Genomic DNA, 16,724 nt, shown 5'->3' on the forward strand with positions numbered 1-16,724 from the left:
AGATATCAGCGTCTGAAGGGCCTAGCTGGCTCCTACTACTTCAGTTGACTGCCTGTTCTCCTCGAGTGGTTTCAGGGAAGCAGCAGGAAACAGGAACCTCCCTGAGAAGCTGGTGTTAATCAGTCCAGGCTCCCTGAGGTGCTAGAGAGGTACATAAGAGGCTTCTCCTCCTCTCTCTCCCTGCAGCTCCTGCTGCTTTCTGTTATTCCCTTTCACCTTTTCTCCTGCCTGCCTGTTAGGTCTCTTGTGCCCTCCTTCCTCCAGCACAGCATTCCACCATCTCTGACTCTGGGTCCTAGTGGCGCGCCCCCCCCCCATAGTCTGGCACCTGAGGCAGCTGCCTCAGTTCGCCTCATGGTAAGGCCAGCCCTGTATCCCAGATGTGTCGGAAATGTGAATTTGTAAGTACTTTTTAGTCGAAGGAAAAACACATTGCATTTACCTTCACACAAGAAAAGAGAGCAGAGGAGTTTACTTCTTAAACAGAAACCAGCCACTTGGCTAGTGGGACAGTGCTTGGAGTGTATTTATACAATGGTGAAAAACGTGTTTTTTGTTTTGTTTTGTTTTGTTTTTATCAGGGAAAGGGCCTCCCTTCCCACCAATGTTTCTTAATTAGTTCTCTTACCCCCTGCTTGGAGGAGAGAGTCTGGAAACCACACTTCTTCCTGAACCGAGTTGTGTATCCCTTGATCTTTGTTCTCCGTCCCCTCATCCATCACCTTGTATGATTGATCACATACCAGCAGCCATTGCTGCTTGTACCTTTTTAAAAATAGAAGCTCTATGTGGAACTTTGTGAGTGACTCCAAGCAGGAGATGGCCCCCAACATCCAGCTGACTCACTGACTCTTAATTCCTCTTCACCACTCTTTCTGACAGGCTAATAGCATCTTCTATAAATTAGTGTCAAAGAATACAACTGGATAAGAGAGACACTAGGTCCATTGGAGAATGGAGTCTTCTTCAGTAGAGTAGATTAAACCCATATTTGGCTGAATTTAAGGAATAACTACAGAAGTCTTACAATTAGGGACAGCATTTCAAAGTTAGAGGTGCACAGTCACACACATACTTTTCATATGTGTGCAAAAATCTGGTACGCATAGCAGGTATTTCCACATACCTATGGTCCAATAGGTACCTAATTGGGCATGTGCATGTGCAAATATCTGATTTGTGCCCATCATTCTCTCCTTATTTGCATGACCCACACCCATGTAGCATCTGAGCTCCAAGCAAATATAGGTGTGCAACTGGGCATACTTAATGTTGAAATCTATCCTTTAAGTTCCCTTTAATAAGATCAGGGAGATGTGCACCAACCCAGTTGGGAGGAAGCAGGGATTTTTTTCTGGCTTTGAGCTGCCATTTTAGTGATGAGATTGAAGTTCCACCCAGAGGGGTGTAGCTAGCCTGTGTAAGTACTATAGTTTGCCCCAAACAGTGTGTTATGGGGTGCTTTTTAGAGGTAAGCAGCATGCTTTGCTAATGGGGAATGACCACAGCTGTCTCCCTTTCTTTCTGTGATGAGATAGCTACAGTGATGTCAACTAGAAAACAGGAATGTTCTCACGTAGAGTGAGTCCAGGAGTCAAAGCTTAAGGTATTGCTCAACTGCTCAGAATGGGGTGGGGGGGGAAGGAGGGAAGTCCCTTAAGTGAGAGTCTGAAACATAAAAGGAAAGTACTTTCCCTGATCCTCAACATTCAAAGCGAACACACAAGTCTTCCTGCAACCAGGGCAGACATACACCCACATTGTACTGTGTGAGTATTAATATTGCCAGTGCAGTGTGTTCAAGTAAAGCCACAACAGGTGTGTGCCCTACTGAGGAGATCATAGGGATGCAGGTGCACATAAATATAAAGTACGGAGTGTGTGGGCGATGGGTTAGTACAGTGAACGCAGAGATATTAGTATCACTTCAGTACTTAGCGGTGTTGGTCAGGGACCAGGGCGCCGTTGTGCTAGATGCTGTCCAAAAAGCTTATAATTCACTGGCCAGGGATTTCAAATCCTGGCCAGGGTTCAAATCCTGGCTCTGCAATCTCTTTGGACAAATTTTAATCTCTCTGTGCCTCGATTTTTCATGTATAAAATGAGGATAATAATCCTTACTTTACCCCACTCTGTTTTGTCTTGTCCATTTGGATGATGGGTTGTGGGCTCAGTTGGGGCCTCAAGGCATCAATATAATACAAATAACAGGTATTGTGTAACATAAACAGGATGGGACAAAGGAGGGGAAGGTAACAGTAATAAGAGCATGTTTTCCATAAGCTGACAGTGTGCACAGTTTAGATCACCGCTTGCCTAGCTGTTATCAGTTTACTCACTTGAATTGCAGTTTTCTTGTGACTGATCTCCTGATGCCTTCAGACTCCTTAAGCGTCTTTGCCTGTTTAGTGTCAACTAGGTCCCCACACTACAATGCTGTTTATACTGGGGATGGGTGAACCAATTTTGCTGCAATAAAAGCCATCCTGAACCTTTGCCCTGAACTCAAACAAAGTCCTTTTTGTGATTCAAAAAAGGAAAGGTGAATCTTTTGTGATATTTCAGTTTTGGAGCTCTGAACTCTTGTGTTCCAGACAGGACTCGGAACAAGTGCCAAACGCCCCGGTATTTCTAGCCCTACCTGAAAGCTCTCAAGCAAACCTGTTGTCATGAGATTTAGTGCTGTTTTGCAGACCCCAACAGTTCTGATGATATGGATAGCCTTTCGTGCTCCTGCTGCTTCTTGCAGTGAACATGAACTTCTTTTGAGGTTCATCCATCCCTAGGTAATACACTGGCAAGGACCAGTTACTTGCTGCTTATTAAAATAACCAGCATTCCCCCATGGAACTCCTGCAGATTACTTACTGATAGAATGCTGAAGCCACAGTTGTCATGCGGCTGTTTCTCTGCAATCTTAAGTGTTTGCATGGGTGTCTCACTGAGAATGGAGATTTAACGTCCTCCATGTCAAAGTCAGTAAAGGGTCCATCGGCCCAGTCAGACTTTCCTTCCCTGGCCCAACATTGCAACAGATCTGCCAATGCAGAAGAACAAAAATTAGTCAAGACTAATATTTTTAAGCCAGCATGCACTTAGAGGTCACATTATGAGAACAGACTTTAGTCCACCCAAATCTGATTAATGTTTGGGGTATTAGTTTGCCTAGTGACGCATTTTTCTAGCACCTGTACGTCTTTTGTTTTTGTTATATTATGTTTTTTTTATATTTTGCGTCCTGAAACCAATGCAGAGCTATCCAATGGACTCTTGTCAGAATGGCAAGACCATACATAAGGATCAAAAATCCAAAGTTGAGGCCATCTTCCTAGTTTCTCCTCAGGAAGAAGAAAGATCTTCCTTTCTCACTCTGTTTATTATATCAGAATGATCTGATGTTTGTTTTTACACTGAGATGAAGCTGAAGTCATTGACACTCAGTATCTCTTAAAGCCACTGTGCTACTTGAATATTATTTATATCTTTCTAACACTTGCTTACTTTAGAAATGACCTTACAGTATTTCCTTGGAATAATAGTGTCCGGGAATTTCCATGTGGTACTGCTGCTGGATCTGAGCACTGTATGTAATTACTCTGGGTTCCAGCCCAGTTGCCTAAGGGGTGGTTAACTTTCAAAGAACAATAACCAGCTCTGTGGCACTAGCTAGAGGAAGGTAGAATTGTCAGGGTGTTTCCCTGATGCATATCAAGCAAATTAGAAATAAGAACAAGATCTTAATCTTGCTACATAGAGAGCTTTTCTCAAGCACTGTGGTGAAAGTACAGTTTCCCTTTCTGCATTACCTGGATGTAAATGAAGGGGGTGAAAACCTCCTATATTGCTGCTGAAATGGATACGCTAGTTTACTTGCTCTGCAGCCATAGCTATGGTGGGCATTCTGTGGGATGGAAAATAAAATTTGACAACTGTGCTTCCCCATTTTCCCCTGATTCTTCATGGCAGTGTGACGAGTGGGGAGCTGCTGTACAACACAGTTCTTGTCTTCTGACACACTTTGATGCTCTGACCCCTTTGTGCACTGAATAGAAGTGACCAGCCTGAGGCTTGATCAGATCTCAGCCCCCTGTTGTTTCCCCATCAGTTTATATGACTCTCTTGGGCTTTTGCTGCTAGAACTGCTCTTTTTGCTGCTGTGCATAAAAAGGCACCATGATTTATGAATCAATTAATCACTGCATGCTGAGGAGCTCTTCACGGTAGTTAAACAGAGAAAATAAAATGCTTGAGTATATAATAAAGACAGATTGTAATTAATATGACCCTCCCACTTATGAACCCTTCCCTCCATGCCTTATACTCTCCGCTTCTCCTTTCCCACTGTGTGCATACTAGCCTGCCTTGGTTTGCATCCCTTGAGTTTTGTTTAAAAAAAAATTGTGAAACTGTTTTCCTGGTTTTCACCCAGCTCTTTTAGCTGTCAAAGACCAAATACTGACCTCTAGATAGACTGTGAACCTTATCAGCCGTTTGACTTCAGTGGAGTTAGGCTCTATGTCACCTGTGTAACTGAGAGCAGATTTCATTCAAGCCAGCAGTGGGGTAGAGCAGGTTAATTCATTCTCTCTGCCATGCACTGAGGTTTGTGATGGAATAAAGAATATTTAAATACATTTGCCATTTCTCTGTATTTGAAGTAAAAGAGAAGGTTCCTCCTGAACACATCCTAGTTTCTAATTTTCATTTAACTCTTCTGCTGGCATATGTTCACTGTATCAAATGGCCTTTGTTTGCTTTTTAAGCTTATCTCATAAATTGCCTTTTGAAATGCACAATCCTCAGCAGAAATGTTTCATTGCAATGATCCTGGTTAAACATTCTCCTTCCCCCTTCTCCCCCCTCTGCTTGGCTTTCAGGACCCAGCTTTCTCTTCGGTGATCCACGACAAACTCCAAGTTCCCAACACCATTCGGAAGGCATGGAACGAGAGGGACAACAGATGCGATGTTTGTGCTACCCACCTGAACCAGCTGAAGCAGGAGGCCATTCAGATGGTGCTGACGCTTGAGCAGGCTGCCAACACCGAACAGTATGATGCCTCACCAGGCTCTCCCCCACCCCTCTCCAATATTCCCACCTTAGTGGGTTCCCGACATATGGGCAGCTTGCAGCCCAGAGACTGGGCATACATGCCCACTTCCTACACTACTGCTAATTACACAGGCTTTGTGGCCAACAAGCACAGTGGGAAGCCCAACAGCCTGGGGATCGTCAATGGGTTGGAGAAGAAAAATGGTTCCCCTGGACACCAGGCCAAGGTCAGCCTACAAATGGCTACCAGCCCCAGCAATGGCAACATCCTAAACTCTGTAGCTATCCAGGCTCATCAGTACCTTGACGGCACCTGGTCCTTGTCGAGAACAAATGGGGTCACCCTGTATCCGTACCAGGTAAGTGGCTTAAAAATGTTTATTTAAACACTTTAATAATCTTAATCATACTAACATCTCTTTCCCAGCCTCACAGTGTGGGAACGATCCTACAAAAATGTACTTCTGCTTTAAAAATGTGGGTATTCCCATTGAGTATGCATGGTATTAAGCACTATGAGCCAGATTTTCCACAGCGACTGAAGATGCAGCTAGGCACCTAATCTGCTTGGGTGCTTTTGAAAATCCCACGAGATGCCGAACTCCCCTCTTTTGGAAATTCTACTAGGTATCTATCTCCATGTTTAGGCCCCTAAATATGTCTGAAAATCTGGCCCTGAGCTCAGTAATAAGCATTTGCAGGGTAAGTCTCTCTGTTGCTATTTTAATACTTATCAGCTATGAGAGTAGTTACTATTATGGTAAGAAAAAATAAGTGAATGAGGAGCGTTGAGACATCAGTTTTATCACACATAGAAAAGAGCTGGGTCAAAAAATAAGAGTGTATTTAAAATTATTTTAGCTGGAAAATATATGTGACTTTACAGTTTCCTGAATCACATCTGGAGAGGTCAATATGTGACATGGACTATGCAGTTTGATCTAAGAAAAAACTAGACCTGAGCAAAGAGTGGATAAAAAAATGTGAATTATTGTTTGAATAGGAAAAGTAATTTCAATTTGACTGTGTTCCCAACTTTTCGCCTTCATTTTCTATGAGCATTTGGATGGTTGAGTTTTAGTGCGGTGAACAACAACAATAGTACGCTCATAGGCATAGAATTATATGGGCCTGTGGTGCCTGTGCTCCACCAACATTTAGGAATGTGGGCCTGGCTCCACCAATGTTTGGGCTTACCGCACTTTGGGGGGCCCTGCGCTTCAGGGGTCCAGAGCAGCCTGGGCAGCTAGCGGAGGGCCTGGAGCCAGCAGCAGCAAGTGACCCAGCCCCAGCTTGCCCTACTCCACTCTGCCCAGTCCCGCTGGCTCCCAGCGTCGCTTGGGGGAGGGGTCAGAAGCTGAAAAGGGGCGGGGCCGGCACCTTGGAGGAAGGGGTGGAATAGGGGCAGAGCAGGAGCGGGCCGGGATCGGGTCACTCACTGCTGTCGGCGCCAGACCCCCCGCTAATCCTCCAGGCTGCCCTGGACCCCGCGTCCCCCTGAAGCATGGGGCCTGGGGTGTTTGCCCTGGTCCGTCCTATGGACAGGACGGCTCTGGGTCCAGGGCGGCCTGGGGGATTAGCGGGGGGCCTGGCGCCAGCAGCAGCGAGCGACTTGGCCCCAGCCCATCCTTGCTCCACCCCCATTCCACCCTTTCCCCCAAGTCCCCACCCCGCCTTTTTCCGGCTTCTGCCCCCTCCCCCAAGTGATGCTGGGAGCTGGTGGAGTGGGACAGGCTGGGGCCGGGTCGCTCGCTGCTGCCAGCGCCAGGCCCCCCCAAACCTCTCAGGCCGCCCTGGACCCCACGCCTCCCTGAAGCGTTCCGGATCACGCGTCCCCCTGAAGCTCTCCGCGTCCCCCCACAGGCTCTGCTTGGACCCATTCTGGACACCACCAAAAATTATATAAACCTGGCCCCCTTGAGTACACTTATGGACCTCTGTCCATGACCGCACTGTACAACTTTATTCGAGGAGTCTAAGAGCTCCACGGGGTAATTACTGATTTGGTGCAGCCAGGTTAATCATATGTGGCCCCCATGGCTGGTGCCAATCCATCATATTTTAAGTCTGAAAGCTTAAATATTTGATTTTATTTCTTCAAATGTCTAAAGTCAATGGCAGGGCTAATAGGGTATGTGTGGCATCTTTTCAAGCATTTTGCTGCAATCAGCGAAAGATGTTTGCCATGAATTTTCACATGGGGCTAGAGAGTGAGCCTGTCCTGCACTCATCTGGCATAGACTGGGCCCAGCTTCCTGCTCTGGGCCTTGCAACATGGTGCACACTACTCTCTGAAATTTGGCCTGGCCTCCCAACTGTCCAGAGGGCTGGCGGGCCAAACCTGAATGGCGCTGCAACCCCATGTGCCAGGTTGCAACGCTAATCACTCAGATATGATCCAGCTGCTCCTCCGTCATGACGAAGAAGTGGCTGGATCAAACCTGAATGGAACCCTGACCCCATGTACCAGGTTGCAATGCCGGGCTTAGCCCCTGGGAAAGGAGCCACCTTTGCAGGGTGCGTGTGGGGCAGGCTCACTTTCCAGTCCATTGTCCTGTGGTTGCAAACCTTGGCTCCGCAATTGTCTAAAATGTAACTATCAATGCCGATCTTGTGGTGTCCATTGCTATCCAATAAGATGAAATCACAACGTAATGCAAAAGGACTACATGATGATCTGTCCACCTCAGCCCAGCCCCTTCTCAACAGACTTGCAAAAGAGAATAAATATAGGCTTTGCAGTGAGCCAGGAGACTAACAAATCTGGGCACTGGTGGGCCAGTCATTGATGAACATGAATTTTAAATTCTGTATTCAGTTGTCATATTCAAAAATTAAAATTCTCTCAGTATTGGTTAGTTATGGTAATAAGGGAATAGAAATGGCAGCCCGTGTCATTTAATTATCAAAAAGCATGGATTTCAAAGTTTGAATATTTGCCTCTAACTGTTTGAGTTATTTGCTTCAGTAGAATAATTTTGGGATGAAATTTGAGTAATTCTGAATGGTGAATAAATGTGAGAATTTTGTGTTCCGCCTGTGTACATTCTGTGTACAGAAAACAGATAAAATCTGTTGAATACGTTATGTTACACATGATCTCAGATTATCAGAACAGTTTTTTAGATCTGTCTCTCCAATTTCTTTTATTTATGTGTATATATATATATATATTTCTTATATAAAAATATTCATTGGTTGGAAGACAGCGAGAATATCCTGCTGGGAAAAGTGCTAGGAGACCATATCAGTTTTCCCGGCTCAGTTAGAACCCTGACAATGAACCTAATTTTCCTGGCCTGAAGGTAAAGTGAAAAAAAATTGCTCTAGCCACTTGCCTGAGAATATTTCCTTGTATTGAATATTTCTCCTGCACCTAATAATGAAACACCCTCACTATGCAATAGCTAACAGAATCAGACAAAAGTCTCCTTGGAATAAAGAGCATTATGTTTCCAGCAGCGGTTCAGTGCTTTCCTATGTCATAATTTTGTCAAACTGATGCCCAGGGACAAGAGCTGTGGGACTGGCTAGACTTAATGGCTCCTGTTGTGGGCATCTCCCCATTGTAAATTAGCTTTAGTCAGATAGTCTAGACAACCTGCCAGAAACAGTTGAGTGCTTTGAAAATTGACCTTATTTTTCCTACTAATATACCCACCTCTCCAAAAAGGGGAAACCCTGGCTCATAAGCCATACCATTCTGTGCCCTCAAGGCAATTTCACACACTAAGAAATATCCTAGTTACAGTACTTCCAAGAGGGTTATTCAACCTTCCTGGTGGAAAATCATTTCCAGTCTCTGCTTAAACCCAGAGCCCTGTGTAGGATACAGGGAATGAATGACAGCACTGCTTTGTTCATATTGAGAACAATGGGAATGAAATGACCTGTGATTGTTTCCAAGGGCTGTGCTTCTGAAGCAGCATGGGGTAGGGGAGAGAGGGTTTCCACTATTTTCACAGAATAAGTCAAAAATTACCATCTGAAAGTGTGTAAAATAAGTGTGAATTCAAAAGCTCCCTGCTTTAATAACTTACTGTATGCTCATAGGCTAAAAACCAACTTTTCTAGCTCTGAATCTCTATTTAACAGCTGACCCATGATTCTGTAGTGGGCTGAATCTAAATCCCAGTTAAAACTTGGTGACTCAGTTCAATTTCCAGTCTTCAGACAAGAGACTTGTATACCAAAAAAAAAGAAAGTGGAGGGGGGAAGAGCAAATTTTTACGTTCAACAGTTTTTTCTTTTCTTTCTATGTGACTTCTTAGTAAACAGGTAATAAGGTGTTTTGATCGGGGGCAAAAATTATATTCCCCACAAGTTTCTTCTATTCAGTCTTATGCATACAATTAAGAAACTAATAATGGCCAAATCCAAATTGGGTTTGAGCCAGATCCTGAAGTTCACACTCAGGGTAAAATTCTGCCCTGTGCAGAGTATCAGCACAAGGCGTATGCACCATAAGTGCTTAGTTGTGTCTTAAATGGGGTAAAGATTTTGTGTGGGCCCTTTGAATATGGGTGAATTTCACCCTGAGTTTATACTCATTCCTTACACAGGGAAACACTAGCTGATGTCAAAGGGAATTTGCCTGAGCAAGGACCTCAGGATTTGGCCAGTTGATGATAATACACCTTACAGGATACCGCCCTAATCAGTAAATTTCTATTGTTCATTGATTGCCATGTTATCATTTACAATGAGTGGGAAAACTTTACAGCTGTAAGGATATGACTGTTCATTTTGTTAAGAATCCCAAAGCCCCAGTGTTTTTATAAAAATGAGGCAGAGCAACAATTTTATCAAGAAAGTGTCACAAGTAAATTGTCAGCGACTGTATGGAAACTTCATTATTCATTAACTATGTAAAGCTGTTAGTTAATGTATCTGTAAAAATGACACTGTTGGGCCACATTAAAGAAGCCACTAAAATCCGAGTCATTAGCAATTAGAATTTCTGTTTTTAGTTTAAGCATGGGAGCCTGTACCATTTTCTCAAGGTTTTTGGTTGGGGACACTTCCTAGTTCAGTGGTTCCAAATCCTTTTTCTCTTTTGGATCTGCACTTGTGAACCCTTCCACGTGTCTGGGTCTTAAGTAGAGCTGATCAAAAATTTTTTCCATGAAACAGTTTAAAAAAAAGTTTCATCAAAATCCAAACATTCTTGTGGGAACATAGCTATTAGAAATTAAACTGTTGGTGGGGAAAAAGTTGAAACATTTCATGTCAATAGTGTTTTGATTAATTTCATTTTGACTTTTATATAAGTCAAAATGAAATGAATTGGGACAACACTATCTAAATGAAATGTTTTGATGGTCCTGAATCAAAATGTTGTTTGGTGGGATATTTTTAAATTTGGCTTTTCATTCCAAATTGTAACAATTTTTTTTTTAAATGTTGGAATTTTCTCACAAATCTTGCCCATCTCCAGTACAGTTTTAGGGCATACTCCCACAAAACTCCCTCTGATATCCAGTTTTGGGTGGAGGATTCGTTCCCTCTCAAAGAATTCAAATGTCTATCTGGGAGAGGTGAGGGAGAAAAATACATTTCGATTCAATCTAAAACTGGCTGGGTTTAATCCTTGTAAACATTTGTGTGAAAGGCATTGTGTGGATTAGCATTGCGCAAGCTTCTCCTCATATTAGTCACTCTGACAGTGCTCCTGGGTTCTGACCTGCAACATCCCTTGCTGTTCCAAATCTGAGCCTCTTGAGCAAGTCATGCCTCATGTGCTCAATTGGTGTGGTACACAAATTAACCCTAAAATGAAACCACTTAAAGCTAGGCCAAACCCTCAACTAAAGTCATAGGATAAAAGCTACTGACCAACTGTTTCAACTATCCCACCGCCAAGCATTTGTCCAATCTAAACCTTGGGAGTAATTGCCACTGGTGTATTTATTATTAATTAGTGCATTGTTACATTGCTATGACTTCACAACTGCAATAACTTTACACGCAGACACAAGAGAAGGTCTCGCCTCCAAAGACTTGACAACCCAAGTCAAACGTCAAGAAAAAGGAATGGGGGGAAAGGTACGTAAGCTGGTTGTATCCCCCCTTCTCTTAACAGACTGAGTAGGGCCAAACAAACCCCTTTCATGGGTTTCCTTTAGCGTTAACTTCAACAACAACTATAAGTGGCCTGCCAGAGCTTACTCTTGAACTTGGAGGTTTCTAGTGCTGCTCTCTGCTTTGAAGAGAGTTCTCAAAGCTTTTATATCCTGAACTGGAGCTCCCTTCTTCTCTGGTTGCCAGCTTGAGTCAGTAGACAAGCTCTCCATCTTTATGCAGGGTCCTAGAACCTGGATTACATTATTTAGATTGACACATGTATTGTACTGTTCTAGATTATTTAAAAAAAAGAATTTGGTAGTTACTGAGTGAGCAGTGTGTGTCAGAGAGAGGGAGGGTTAGTGAGAAAGACAAGTCAAAAGAAGTTTAAAGAAGCGTGAAGTGGCATGTTGTACTGGAGAAGGAAAGCTATTCCAGACATGGGGTGGACAGTGAGCAAAAAGGCAGAGAGACAAGCACAGGGTTGTAGTAGGAGATGAGGACCGCTGTAGGCAGGGTGAGCACCACGTGTTCAGTTCTTTCATGTTGGGGACATGGAGCTTGGACTTGACCTGGAAAGGGGCAGTTAGCCAGTGGAGAGATTTGAGTGGGGGTGGGGGGAATGTATCCCTTTCTTTTAGTCCACTAAAAAGCATCCCTTTAGAAACCAAAAACCTAGACTGCAGAGAGCCTGCTAGCCCTGGGCGTAATGATATAGTGTGTATTCAGAGAGCTATCAAAGGCTTTGTTTGTGTACGATTCATGAAAGCTTACAGTACATACTTTGTGTTTCCTCTTTATCTGTGATGTGTGTTTATAACCGCACTGTTCTCGATGAAAGTACAAGTTAGTTCTGGAGCTTTGCAGTGATGAATGATTTGTTTGGGGTTGATTTTGGTCACGGCTGCCTTGTAACACACTAACTCTTTCAGGCACAGCCTTTTTGCAAGAAATTGGTAATGATTAGAATTTGGCATAAGATATAAAGTTCAAACCTGGATCAAAACACTGTGTGTGGGGTATTCAGATCTGGGGGTTTGATTCAAGCTCTTTCAAGTCTCTGCTCTCTAATTTCTTTCCCTTTCACTTGCTGCTGATGATAAACACATACAGCAGGAAAAGGCTGAAGTGTTGATGATCATTATGTCAGAGCTAGGCTAATTTAATTGCTTCTAAAGCCTATAACAGGAGGTACCTAAATCATACTTTTGATTCAATTTGCAGATTAACAGGTGTTTAGTGTAAATATCATATTACACACAGTCTTAGAGGTAGTGCTGCTTTGTCAAAGCATGAACATAGCAAGCAAAGGAAAAGAGAGAAGTGCCTACCACACCCTGTGACCACACTTCGCAAGATATCGCTGTTCTTACAGAAGGATTAGCAAAATACTATGCTTAAGATAGGATAGGGGTGTCCTGGGCATGGCCTCTGCACCAGCAGCAGAGAAGGTGGTAGCCTAGAAGCCTGTTACCCCAGTTTTGTGCCCTTCCACTGAGGACTCCAGTATGTTGGCTGTATAGCCAAAATCAATCAGTGATACAACACCAGATGATCTGGCCCTTTATTATTATTTGTATTACAGTAACACCTAGATGCTCTATTATATTAGGTGCTCTATAAACTCAGAGCAAGAGACAATCCCTGCCCCAAAGAGCGTGGGGCAGATGAGAGACAAAAGGTTGGAGGGGAAACAGGCACAGAGAAGTTAAGTGACTTGTCCATAGTCACACCGCATGACTGGGAATAGAATCCAGGTCTCCTGAATCCATCTGCTTGCATGGAGGAGTAGTGGCTGCATAGAGGAAGAGTGGCTCCTCTCTCCCATGAGCTGTGACTCCGGTCTATCAGGCAGGGACCCTTGCTTGGGTGCATAAGGCAGTAGACAATTGTCCCCTTACCTAGTCAGGTTTTGGTCTAGACATTTTGTATGACTCATGTTTAAACCAATACAGTTCCTGTGTTATCTGAAAGGCATTCTGCATTTGGGTGGTAAGGCTCTCTTGCAAGAATTAGAGACCTTTGTTAACCCCTGCTACCGAATGGCTGATGGTGAATATGCTGGACAAATATCCTGTGTGTGTGGTGTTTGTTTGTGGTTTGGATGCTAACAAACTAACGAAAATCTTTAGACAATGATCCCAGTATAGAACACACAAACCAGGAATTTGATTTCACAAAGTGCAACTGTCCCTTAGTGGACCCAGAAGAACAAGCTGATGAGTATTAAAACAAAATTTCCTAATCTAATCCTAGCTCCTGCCAGCCCCACCCTCCACACTTATATATATATATATATATATGAAACATCTTTTCTTTGAATAGACCAATATCCTTTTTACATCCAATCATTGATAATTAGATACACAGTGACATTAGTGGGGTCATAAGTCATCAGCTGACCTTCTTTCCATAAAACGATCAGTCAAGCTGTGTATTACCGTAACTGGCTAATTATATTTGAATTTTTTTTCAAACTAATGCACTCATTGTATCCTGACTCATCCCATCAGGATGGGAAAGTTCTGAATTCCATGCTAATTGTAATTTTTTTACAATTACTCTGGCGTGATTTGATGTCACATGGCATTTTTCTGCATGGCTTAATGACCCCTAGAATCATTACTCTTTCCTTCATGATATTACACTGACCAAGGGAAGTGAGAGGTAAAGGGTATCCCATGGATTGAAAAGACCTAAGGAGGCTTATCCTATGAGTATGAGAGCCCCATGACTCAACTGTGATGTGAAAAAGAAATCTATGGGCTCTGAGAGGAGTGAGATAATCCTGTAATTTAGTGAAAGCCATGAAACCACAATTAGTGAGGATTTGGAGTCTTGATTTCCTTCCCTGCTCCATAGCTTAGGAAACTTGTCTGGATGTGCGTCTGTCATGGAATAATAGTGACAATGTCCCTGCACTGATTACCTGCTATAGCTGGGTAAAAGTATCGGTTGGAGGAAGTGGGAGTAACGGGAAGGAAAAATTAGCTAGAGATATGGTAGGGAGTGAGACCCAATATGCCTGACTTGAGTGAGTACCTCATAAGTAACTGACCTACTGTATCTGCTGTCAGGATGTTGATTACCAGAACCTAATGTTGCTGAAAACATCATTTACCAGCCATTGTTTTCAGAGTCTTCATCATAAATTATACAATTTGGCTCTAATTTAGGAAAGCATTTAAGCACATGTTTAACTTTAAGCATTTGCTTAAGTCCATCCCTATACACCACATTATGCTTAAATACTTTGCTGAACTGGGGCCTTAGGGCTTGTCTATACTTACGCGCTGGTTCGGCGGCAGGCAATCGAACTTCTGGGTTCGATTTATCGCGTCTTGTCTGGACCCAGAGGTGCTCCCCATCGACTCCGGTAATCCTGCTCGGCGCGAGGAGTACGCGGAGTTGACGGGGGAGCCTGCCTGCCGCGTTTGGACCGCGGTAAGTTCGAACTAAGGTACATCGACTTCAGCTACATTATTCACGTAGCTGAAGTTGCGTACCTTAGTTCGAATTGGGGGGTTAGTGTAGACCAGGCCTTACAGTTTAAAGGGCATCTTGGACAGCCAATTAATGGAGATGAGCCACAACCAAAGCCCTGGAATTGAACACTCCTAAACTTTGGAGGTGTTCAGAATCTGAATTTACCTTTAGACCAATGGAAAATCTGTGTTTCTTCTCTGAGTAATCACCCTATGGGTTCCCCACATCAAGTGCTCATGAATTTCATTAGCAGTGTCCATTCGTCCGGTGCATGCACCGATGATATCCGGTGCCCCTCACTGAGGCTCTCTCAGGCTGAATGAGTGAACTGCCCTCAGTTCCTTCTCAACCACCTCAGCCTGAGACAGAGTTTAGCATGTCTGCTTTGTGTGTACTTCGGCTATTGCAGAGGTTATTTTTTTTTCTTAATTTAGTTATCTTAGTTACTAGAGTAGTTAGTAGTTCTGGTTTGAGAAAAAGTCAACTACGGGTGATGGAGTGCCCTCTTTGCCCTGCTCTGGAGCCAGGTTAGGAGAACTGCACGTCAGTCCCCGAGGGTCTCTAATGCCCCTTCAACTTTGGCACAACATTGCCCCAGAAGGGGGAAATCCTCAGAGACCTTGTCAAAACATTCTCAGAGGAGGAGCTCTAATTCCCTTCCCAAGAATCCCACCTCAAAAAGACCTTGTTCACTGACCTGATCAACAGCCTGAGATGTCATCCCCCGAGGCTCAGTTCTGTAGAAGGGGCTGTGTCACCCTCTGCCTTGTAACTCTGGGTGTCTCTTAGTGTTTTGCTGCTCTAGCTCCCAACCTGGGCTGCTCACAGCCTTCCAGCATGAATGTCTGCGTATAGCTTCACCTCTGACCCCATCAGCTTGCCAGCCCCACACACCAGTTCATGCTCTGGCTTCCACCAGCTTTGGTTACTACTTGCAGGGATGTCCAACCCTCTCCTGGACAGTTCAGATATTTACATCCAAAGACCCTGTAAAGCATCAATATTTAACAGTTTGTTACTTTAACTGGAGTTACCAAACAGTTAAGCACACTGCACTTGATTGGTTTAGATTAAAAACAAAACAAGTTTATTAATAAAAGCAGATACCTGAATTTTCACTTAAAATCCTATGGGAGAGAAAGTTTGAAATGGTTGCAAACAAATAAAAATGAAAACACATCTAAAAGTCTAAACCTTAATCTAGCAAAGCTTTGGTTCAAGGCTTTGTTTAAGATGGCCTTTCTCACCAGAGTCTTCCAGCAAGATGGTGACTGATGGAAGGTCAGAATCTCTCCCAGAGGCCCAAAGGTGCTGATGCCTTTGTCTTAGGGTTACCATACGTCCGGATTTTCCCGGACATGTCCGGCTTTTTGGGCCTCAAATCCCCGTCCGGGGGGGAAATCCCAAAAAGCCGGACATGTCCGGGAAAATCGGGACGTGCGGGGCCGGCGGTGCGGGGCCGGGCCGGCGGTGCGGGGCCGGGGCCAGCACCCCAGGGCCCGAGCCGACCCAGGCTGGAGATGCCGGGGGGGCCAGACTGGGCCGCGCCTCCCCCTCCCCCCCCCCCTTACCTGCTTCAGGCTTCCCGCGAATCAAATGTTCGCGGGAAGCAGGGGAGGGGGCGGAGTTGGGCGGGGACTTTGGGGAAGGGGTGGAGTTGGGGCGGGGCTGGGGGCGGGGCCGGGGCCCCGTGGAGTGTCCTCTTTTTGGACACTCAAAATATGGTAACCCTATTTGTCTTCATAGATGAAAGAGAACATAGGGTTTTCTGCCCCCCTTTTTTGTGGTCCAGTGAAGCTTTGAAATGGATTCTGCTGAAGGTTACCCCTCAAAGCAAAGTTTATCCAAACAGTGAGGAGGCGACATGGAATCTGGTAGTGAAGGAAGCTCCAGGCTCTTTCTTCCCATACTTGTGTTTGCTAAAATGCAAATTATTCTGTTTCCTGCCATCTCCTCTCCTTGCTGTCTTGCTGGCCCTGTTTACTACTTTTAAGGTAAACCTACATTCCTTTGTTTAGGATAAGCCTGTTTAACAATTTTTTTGCTTAGGCAGAACTGTCTGGGTTTGAACATATGCTAATAGCATCATACAGGGGGAATTCTTAACTTTAGATATAATGTTG

At 44.2% G+C, this 16,724-nt stretch overlaps 1 protein-coding gene across 3 annotated transcripts in view; it reads left to right on the top strand.

Moving 5' to 3' along the window:
- KIF26B (kinesin family member 26B) overlaps positions 1 to 16,724 on the top strand; it is a 416,197-nt gene that overhangs the window by 125,602 nt on the left and 273,871 nt on the right. For all 3 annotated transcript variants that reach the window (XM_005300552.5, XM_042848410.2, XM_042848411.2), the window contains one exon: positions 4,878 to 5,411. In XM_005300552.5, the coding sequence (XP_005300609.2) occupies positions 4,878 to 5,411 (534 nt within the window). The remainder of the gene's footprint in view (positions 1 to 4,877; positions 5,412 to 16,724) is intronic.

This window comes from Chrysemys picta, chromosome 3 (genome assembly GCF_011386835.1).
Source record: "Chrysemys picta bellii isolate R12L10 chromosome 3, ASM1138683v2, whole genome shotgun sequence".
In the NCBI taxonomy this organism is placed as follows: Eukaryota; Metazoa; Chordata; order Testudines; family Emydidae; genus Chrysemys; species Chrysemys picta.